General features: G+C 48.5%; 1 protein-coding gene across 4 annotated transcripts in view; it reads right to left on the bottom strand.

Moving 5' to 3' along the window:
* AGXT2 (alanine--glyoxylate aminotransferase 2) overlaps positions 1-9,858 on the bottom strand; it is a 22,792-nt gene that overhangs the window by 1,986 nt on the left and 10,948 nt on the right. For all 4 annotated transcript variants that reach the window (XM_015562649.1, XM_015562646.1, XM_015562645.1 and 1 more), the window contains 4 exons: positions 9,589-9,682; positions 8,867-8,960; positions 4,965-5,065; positions 4,022-4,114 (listed from right to left, as the gene is read on the bottom strand). In XM_015562649.1, coding sequence (XP_015418135.1) covers positions 4,022-4,114; positions 4,965-5,065; positions 8,867-8,960; positions 9,589-9,682 — 382 coding nt within the window. The remainder of the gene's footprint in view (positions 1-4,021; positions 4,115-4,964; positions 5,066-8,866; positions 8,961-9,588; positions 9,683-9,858) is intronic.

Below are 9,858 nucleotides of genomic sequence, written 5' to 3'. Positions count from 1 at the left end.
TTAGCTCTCCTCCTCAGGATCAGCATTGCCAGCCATTGTCACCACCGTCTTTGTACTATCATTGACAAGCGCTTCATCTGTGATGGAGCTTTTAGGCCCCCAAAGCCAGTTACTAGCTTGGTGTGACTGGCTGTTTCTGAGGTCATTCTGTACCTGTGTTTCCTCTGGTAAGTAGGAATGCTAGTAGCCATGCGTCACAGGCCTGCTGTGAGGGCCGTACACACGATGCATGTGGCAAGTAGCATTATGATTTAGCAAAACTTAGCAACTCCTGTGTGCAAGGCGGCAGGGAGGAGCCTGGAGGAGCAGCCCCTGCCCCCGGCTGGGTGAGGCAGCAATTACAGGAAGCGGGTGGGGGTCGGGTACCTGCCACCCGCCCAGGTAGGACAGCCTTCCTCTTCCTGGCGACCTCCTTTCTTCCTGAGGGTTCCCGTCACCAGGAGGACCCAGCTGAGCCATGTACTCAGGGCCGAAAGTTGATCTTCGTTGTCTTGTTCATGTTGTTCCTTCTTTCTAGGAGACGCCCTCCCTGTTTTCATGCCACCAATTCCTCTTGTCTTCAAGCACAGCTTCCTCATCATCGTGTGGTCAAGGCTGATTTTCCTGAGCCCAGCAGGGCCCCCAGTCACGGCATCTGGGCATGCTGCCATCGGAACCAGCCGCCTCTGCCATCGGAACCTCCCGCCTTAGGCTGTCAGCACCAGGGTACCTGTCTGATGCCAGGGGCTGTATCTTGCACCTCCTTTGATCCAGAGCACCGCAGAGCGCCTGGTAAAAGCAGGCACGTAGGGTCTGGAGAATGAACGGCGTGGCCGAGCGCCTAGCGCACACAGCCAACCAGCATGCTACTGCCATCGCACTTGGCCAGGGCCTCTGTTGCCCCGGCTCCTTGACCTCTCCCTGGCTCAGTCTCCTGGCCTGTCTGGCGGTCTCCGTCTCTGATACACACATTGCAGGTTGGGACCGAGGTGTGGAGCTGCTGCCTCTGAAATGTACTTGAATGAGCTTCCTTCCAGGCGTCCTTCCTATGGCTCCCGCTCTCTCCAGGGTGCGCTGCCCAGGCGGACTCCAGGGGTTAGAATGACATGATGGCAAACCACGTGGCCGAGCTTAGACCCAGGAGCTGCACAGACCTGGGCCCCAGCCTGGGGGTCTCCCACTTCCTAGCTCTGGGCCGCTGGGCAAGCTGTTGGATTTGCCCAAATGACATCATGTAGGTTTGAGTCTGGCTCTGGCCCTACTAACTGCGTCAGGATCAGCATTGCCAGCCATTGTCACCACCAAATGACATCATGTAGGAAGAGCTTGTGGGAAATCCATTCATGTTGTCTTCCTGCCTTTATTTTACTCCATCTATCTAAGTATCATAAATAAATGGTGAAAAACCAGATTGCTTGGACACTGCATGAAATGATGTAGGACAGACAACACGCCATGTGCAGTCATGGAGGAAGTGTCAGTTTCATGGAACCTTTCAAGGGAACAGGGCTGACTCATGCTAAGGCCCACACATGCCAATGCTTGGGGATGGGGAGCATGAGCAGTGGGAGAGCCCGATGGGTGGGGACTGTGGCGGGGAGTGGGGGAGAGGGCACGCCCTGCCTAAGAGCCGTCAATTTCACATCTAAACCGAATTCATGCCGGACCAGTGCCGAGGGAGGCCAGTTTTCTATCTGGTTCCAAATTCCTCATTTTAAAGAAGAGAAGAGCAGAGCAGAGCCTGCTACTCAAGATGATCTGTGTGTTTCCCATCCTGCTCCCTCTTTCTCTGCCCGCCTCTGCCTTCTGTGCCACGATCTCGTCAGGAGTGGCAGCGTGGCCCAGTGGTTACTGTGGCCTTGGAGCCTGGGTTTGAGTTCTGGCTCTGGTTCTACTAACTGCATGACCCTGGCGGGTGATTTAACCGGCTTGGAGTTCAAGTCAGTTTTCTAGAAAGCGAGAAGAATGACAATGGGCCGTACCTTACAGAGCTGCCAGGGGCATTAGCTGGCGAATCGTTACAAATGGACCTGGAACGCAGGGAATGTTCGGAAAGTTCCAGCCAGTCTTCGCGTTGCCTGGCCATTCCCACTGCCCTTCTAAGGTCACCTTGAGTTAGTTTCCAATCATGTTCTAGCAAGTGACAAACCACGTCTCAGAAAACCCTGCAGCTCATGTTTCCTGGGAATCCAGCCTGCCTTCCCTCTGCTCAGGGCAAGTGCAGCAGCTTCAGGCTGCACTGACTACAAAGGTGAAAGTTCATTCTTTTCACTGATGGAGCGAGTTGCAAACCTATTGAATATGTTTTTCTTCTTTTTAATAACAGATTAACTTTCTTCAGCTGGGACTTTGATTAGCTGACGTTCCCTAACCTTGAGCCAGCAGGTTGCAGAGGGGCGGTGGTTAACAGAGACCCAGCTGCATGTGTAGAAACTGCAGAAAAAAAATCTGAGAATGGCCCTAGCCAGTTTGGCTCAGTGGATAGAGCATTGATCTGCAGACTGAAGGGTCCAGGTGGTTTGATTCCGGTCAAGGGCACATGCCTCAGTTGCAGGCTCAATTCCCCCTGCCCACTCCATCAGGGTGTATGTGGGAAACAGTCAATTGACATGTCTCTCTCTCTGTCTCTCTCTCCCTCCTACTCTCTCTAAAAATCATTGGATCAATGGAAAAATATTCAATGGAAAAATATCTTCAGGTGAGGATTAACGAAACAAAAAAAATTTTGCGGGGGAGCCCGAGGTCTGCTTGGATAGAGCATTGATCTGCAGACTGAAGGGTCCAGGTGGTTTGATTCCGGTCAAGGGCACATGCCTCAGTTGCAGGCTCAATTCCCCCTGCCCACTCCATCAGGGTGTATGTGGGAAACCATCAATTGACATGTCTCTCTCTCTGTCTCTCTCTCCCTCCTACTCTCTCTAAAAATCATTGGATCAATGGAAAAATATCCTCAGGTGAGGATTAACGAAACAAAAAAAATTGGGGGGGAGCCCGAGGTCTGCGTTGGGTTGATTAGTTGAGGAAAATGGATCAGGCAAAGATGGCAGATCTGGAACCTGCATGCAGCATAGGAGTCCCCACCTGCTCTTGGTGGGGCCACCATTGCTGGTGAAATCAGGATGAAGGAGCCGGGAGCACCTTTGGGGGCCTGGGCGCCATCCTCTGCCCATCGATCGCCATTGCTAGTATCAGGAGGCAAAACATTACTTTCTTAATAGACTCTAATATGCGGTGTGATTATAAGTAAACTGGTCTCTTTTAAAAACACACAGGCTAGAGCTCACAGAAGCAATGAATTCTATTCTTCAAAGTCATCCCCTGAGGCAGTATGCTGTTCCAACAAGGCCTTAACTCAAGCTATGTTAGAATTTTTTGGGAACTATTTTTTAAAAAAAATATATTCCATTGATTTTTCACAGAGAGGAAAGGAGAGGGAGAGGGATACAGAGTTAGAAACATCGATTCAGCTGCCTCTTGCACGCCCCCTACTGGGGATGTGCCCGCAACCCAGTACATGCCCTTGACCGGAATCGAACCCGGGACCCTTCAGTCCGCAGGCCAACGCTGAGCCAAACCAGTCAGGGCGGGAACTATTTTTTGAGTATCCCCAGTGGTGGTCCTCTTCTAACTTAGGGGCTGGGTTTCTTTCTTTTTTAATATCCTTTCCAAACAAGTTTTGTTACTAAGGTAAGGCGGATGCGGCTAGCATGGTTAACGCTCTCTCGGCAACAATCATCCGATGACGATTTGGTTACGAGATTAAGTTTCCTCTGTGGTTTTTAAGTGGCCCCTGGTGTAACCCCAAATCGGAATGTAAAGATATTTTCAGTGATGGCAATATGTGATAGACTTCAATTTGCTGTCTGTGCTTGTTCAAAAGACCGACTAATCCATGAAGAAACCAGCCGGCCAAGAGCAGAAGCTCCACTAACTTGTTCCCACCCTGGCCGTTCTCTGCCTGGAACACAGAGGGGCATTACAAGGGCTTCTCCCTGCGCCTCGCTGCCCCTGCGCCCACTCTGCGTGTTCCAGGGCCACTCACTTCGTCTGCGATGCACACGCCGCCTCGCTCCCGCACCAGCTGGAAGGCCTCCTTCAGAAACCCCTTGGGGTACTGGACGAACCCGTTCACCCCCTGCAAGAGTCCAAACCGGGAGACCTAGCACAGCAGCGCGGCCTTTGAAAGTGTTAAAAACAAAGGAAGGGCGCTCATCATTATTAGTACTTTTAGCCACTTTTTTATACTCAAAATAAAATATTTTTTCTGTCCTGGCGTCTTCTACCCTTGGTTACAGCTCTTCCGCCAGCTCCTCTTCAGGCGGGTCTCCAGGCTACTGTCCTGCAGGTTAGTGGTAACTTGATGTGGTCACGGGAGGAGGCGGTCAACTATTCTGCCATTTTGACCTGAATTGCAATTCCAGCAACTTTTAAAACAGTCTCTAGAACTGCTTCCACTCTGGGTGAGAAGAGGCCATGATTCCTATGCCATGCCTTCTGGGGAAAAATGCAAATGTATGCTTTCCTGAGGTTAGAATAAGAGTAAATTAAGGTCATACAGGGTGGGGCAGAAGTAGGTTTACAGTTGTGAGTACATGAAACACAGGGTTTATTCTTGCATTATAACTTCCTAATTATTGCATTATTTCCATATAAATAATTGCAAATCTACTTTTGTCCCACCGTGTAGAAAGACCTCTCCTCACAATGTGGGTATTAAGCAACTAAAAATTGCTGGGGTTTTGTTTTTCAGAATATTGGGAGTTTAATAGTTTATCTATCTGTCCAGCCCAGAAATTCAGAAGATGGTATATATATGAGTCAGTTGAAAATCATGGGCTCTCTTTTCTTCCCAAGGGACCAAGGGAATAAATTGACTTTGGAGAGGGACATGGCAATGGTTAAAGGATTTCACAATTCTCTAGAATGTCTGAGTTAAAACTCTGACAACTGTAAACTCAGGTACTACCTCAGGCTGACATACTCACTTGGATTGGTTCTGCAAAAAACCCAGCGATTGACTTGCCCACACAGGTGCTGAGGGTATCTTTGAACTGCTCGATATACTGGTCTTTAGCTTGGCAGCAGTCTGCGGATGACAACCAACAAAGAAACGAAACCCCCACGTGTGTGAGGGTGTGCAATGACATCCAGAGGAGTGGGGAAAACACAGACCAAAGCAAACAGGAAGGACAGATGGCCCGGAGTCCCTCAGGATACAGAAAACCAGGGTGGCAGGGTCCTGATTCCCAAAGGGGGAACATTCTGTCAGAAGGGCTTGTACTCTGGCTCCAGCAGCACAACGAAGGCAACCACAAAGGCACAAACAAACCGCTCCGTCCTTCCGTCTGGGGAGGAAATGCCCGAAGTGCCATTGAGTTTGGTATAGATGGCTGCTTCCTCTAAGGAGACCCATCCTCTCGGCTGCATGGATTTCATTCAAATGTCATGGGGGGTGGGGGGGGGAGGTGTTAATCTATTTGAAAATAACTCTATGTACCTTTTGTTGATACTTAAGTTGCTATACTATTTTAAAGTTATGAAGTACCTCAGTCTTCAGCTAGTCAGTGTGTTTCTAGAACAATTAGAATTCAGTCTACAGAGGAATATACTAGAGCCGGATGACCTCCATCCCTGCAGCGAGGAGAGCAGGAAGCGGTCCCCTCTGGAATAGCAAAAGGTCCCTGATGGACACATCCGCATGACTGAACCTTCAGAATTTCTACCTGCCCCTGTAACTTGGATCTAAACAGCCCCATCGGTTCTTTGAACATAAAAACTCATATCCGTGGACAGTAGAGGATCTCCAGGGCAATACGGATGCAAAGGAAGTGACAGTGAAAGTCTGGAAGACGAGTCACCAGCTCCCATCCTAACACTCACTTAGAGGCATGGCTGCAGCCTGTATCCTGAAGGCTAAAGATGAGGAATAGAGACCTTCAGTCATCACCCTCAAGATGGAAGCATAAATCTATTTCGTATTCCAGCTCTTCATTGAAAAATGAGAAAATCACTACCTGGCCCCCACCAGCTTTTTTAGGCCATAAGAGATGTTTGGGAAAGCTGGCTTGATAGAGGTACCTGATATCTTGGGTTAGTTAGAGTTGGGGGTTGGGGTGTGAAGAAGGGAGTGATGGAAAGGATATCAAACCCAGCAAGCACATGGTTAGCATCAGCTACATTTCTGGATGGGCAGGATATAGTAGACAAATAAATCTATGCCTCTAGAGATTGGGATTTCTTATTTTTAAGAAAGGAAGAGAAAACAGTCTAGGATGACCTGAAAGGATGGATAGACACATGTCCAAAAGATATAATTTGGATGTTTATCAAGCCCATTTATAATTAGAGAAAGCAAAGGGTAGAGCAAAATCAACCCAATGTCTTAAATTTGGACAAACCCAGAGAAGATAATATTCTGCTTGATTCTGAGCTGACCTTTCCTGATGCCACCCCCACCGCCCACACGCTCAGCGATGAGAGGGGCCATCCACTGTCATCAGAGTTTTTCTTCACTTCACATTTACTTCACTGGCTCATTGCTGTAACTCCAGGTCAGGCTGGCCCTGGAGAGAGACTTGATGCAGAGGTGTCACCATGACAACGTCAAGGCGGTGGAGACTGGATGCTCTGTGGGATACCAGCCAAGCATCAGCGTGGAGAAGGGAGAGTTCTTTTTTCAGCTGATGATGTAGAAAGAGTTAAGCAGAATGGGGAGCCAAGGAAGAAAGAAAAATCAAGAAAAAGAAGACAAGGTGAAGAAGAGTGACATGAACAGTAACAGGTTGAGTACATTGTGGGGTCAGTGGCTACTGACCAGTGAATTTCATCACAGGTTACATCTGCAATTCAGGGCCTGGAATGAACAATTGGGAATAAAAGTTTCCCCAGGAGGGAGTGACGGGGGACAATGCAATCTACCACACGACCCCCTATATTAGGCTCACAAAACGGATCCCCTGCTTAGGTCAATGTGGGGAGTGATGGGATAATGCTGAGGTGAAACATCTTCTATGGAGATTGGCACCTGAGTGGACCCCAAGAGGAACCCGACAATGGGAACTTTCTATCCAAAGTACTTCGTGTGTTGGAATGTTTTTGTAAACATATTTGAATAAACCTTTTTTACAGCAAAGACCAACTTCTCAGGCCCTAAAAGCACTAGCAGAGGCTAAAGTCGCTTTTTGCATTCCAATTCCATGTAAAGATACGGCGTCAGCCTTATCCCTTGAGAATATGAGTTAGCAAAACAGCTGACTTCAGAATGCTGAAGACAAGTTCAGGGGAGCAGGGATAACGCCTGTCACTACCAATCAGCCTCTAGTTGCCAATAGAGAGATTACCACCAGAGAGGTTCTGGTATTTTCTATCTAGTTGGCCTACGGCTGAGGGAAAGACCTCAGAGAGGGAGGAGGCAGAGAGAACGGAGAGAGAGGGGGACACAGGGCAGGGAGGTGAGGGAATGACCATCCCTTGAGTGCTTCTGTCTACTAGGCTCTGTGCTGGTGGTTTGGCAGTCGTATTGAGGCCTGTGAGGTGAACCTAAGTGAGTTTGGATCTTGATGCCATAGAGATAAGATATACAGGTCTGATTGTACTTGGCCTTGCTATGATCTGCCTTCCTCTACAAAAATCCTCTTGCCTTGATCGCATGAAGTCCTGGGATTAAAGGTCAGGGAGGCAGGCATTCTTATCTCCACCTTTCAAATGAGAAAACTTAAGCAAAAGATGGGGCTTTCTCTCATGTCGGGCAGGGAGTGGGATCCAGGCCTCCTGACTTCACATGTCTCTTTGCTCCCAGCCAGCGGAACAGGCGTTATTTCAAAGCCTGGGTTTATCCCGCTGGGATATTGGTGTAAACCAGGGTGCTCGGAGGTTGGGAGCACTGGCTTTGGAGTCAGGGACTTGGGTTCCAGTCCTAGCTGTGCTGCTCCCTAGGTGTGGACTTTGGTTTCTTCATCTGTACAGGGTTTGAATGACAGCTGGACAATTCCTTATGGTTTTAAGTTCTGTGCCCCTGACATCTGGATCCAGTGCTCATTCTCACATCTTTCTACCTCCATCTGCCTTATCCCATCTGCATTTTAAGGTGCCTGCGACTGTTCTTCCTTTCCAAGCTGCTTTTAAAGACTTCCATTTGCACTCTCCCTCTCAGCACAGTGGCGCTCACTATTCTATTCAAGCTCATTCAGCCGGAACATCTAGTGCTTCCCTTCAGCACTCCCGAGGAGCAGCTACGAAACGGTGCTGAACTATGGCGACAGATCTGAGGTGGGACTTGGTGGTTAGCAAAGAACAGATGCCATGCCCATGCCTCCGCCCTCGTGTAAAACATGCAAAAACAATGCGTTTGCTAAATAGAAGCTTTCCTTGTGAGAATGCCTTCACAACATTGGCGAGAGATGTAAGCAGCTTTCACGAATGGCCCTATGTGTTGACAGATGCTCTCATTTTCGCTGGCATTCTGAGTCCCTGGGGAGTTTTGAGATTTCTAAAAGTATTCTTTTTCCTCTCCCCTCCCTCCCTTGGAAATGGGTAAATGATTCACCAACTGTGTTTTCTTTTAAGATCAATAGCAGAGCTATTGCTAACAGAGCTCGCAGAGCTCCTTTAAGTAACTACCAGGTGAGGGCCTGCGCGTAGCCTGGCTGTGGGAGCAGGAGGTGCTTTTCCCAACAGCCAGGTGGGACAGTGGCCGTGGGCATGAGGAGTGACTCAATGAGGGCTTGCTCTCTAGTTTTGTTTCCTTCCCCACTTTTCCCCGAAATTGCATCAGCCTTTCTCCAAGTGACTTAATTGCTCCTGACCTTCCACCATGTCCCTCCCTCCCCACCCTGATCTTCCACCAGGTCCCCCTTCCACCAGGTCCCTCCCTCCCCGCCCATGGGACCTGGTGCACAGCTGCATTTCCTAATCGTTTGCACTGGAGAGTCTCGACAGTGGCTTCCTCCCCAAGGACCACGGAAAACATCTGGGCACATTGTCTGCAAAGGACAAAAAGAGAAGTTTGGCAAAACATGAGCAGAAGACAGCCAATTGGGGGAACACATGGTACCAATCAAGGCAAGAGGGTTTCTTAATTTGATATCGAGGTTCCTCTCCCACTTAGGGTGAAAACCTAATTTTTCTGCTCTGCAGGGGTCATTTTTTTCTTAGGAAAAGGTGTGTGGGCCTCTACAAAGGAAACTGGTTTCAATGTCAGCCTGGAAACAGCTTGCTCAAGGGTCTGGTGGGTGAGGGCATCCGAAAGAATAAGAATAAGTAGGTGTCTGACGCTGAAGAGGGTGAGGACAGGGGTGATTTTTATAGACAGTTTATGCATTTAAAGGTTTGAGATCTAATTTCAATGCATTTATTGAAACTTACTTGATTTTATTTAAGAGTAAAACTAGTTTTAAAAATCCTATTACTCAGACTTGGAAGGCCTTTCTAAGGAACACTTCCCCCCAGTGGTCTTTAGACAATTAAGTCAAACTGAGCCCCGGGTGAATGATGGGCTTTATATTCATTTCTAAGGCTAATACCCGGAAAATCTGAAGTTATTTTAAACATCAATTATTCCACTTATCCAGCAGCCTTTAGAGAAATAAGACAAAAAATCTCAAAACTCACTGATTGGCAGCCCACCCCGCTGGGGAGTGTCATCTTGAATTGCCCTACGTTTGACAAGCCAATTGTGAAAGGACTGCCTCCGTGGTAGGCTCCTCTGCAGAGAAAACACAGTCGGAGGACAGAGTTAAGTTCATTATTCTTTTTGATCTCTGGCCTGTGAAGCACAGAGCAGGACAACGGAGAAATCCCGAAAGGCCGTGGAGATGCAATGGAACACCATTTCATGCAAAAGCAGTAGTTTCTAAGAAATCTTCTAAGCCTATGTCAGGC

This window comes from Myotis davidii, unplaced genomic scaffold (assembly GCF_000327345.1).
Source record: "Myotis davidii unplaced genomic scaffold, ASM32734v1 scaffold496, whole genome shotgun sequence".
Lineage (NCBI taxonomy): Eukaryota > Metazoa > Chordata > Mammalia > Chiroptera > Vespertilionidae > Myotis > Myotis davidii.
The sequence above is the reverse complement of the archived record's forward strand: the minus strand, read 5'-3'. Positions and strand labels throughout refer to the sequence as shown.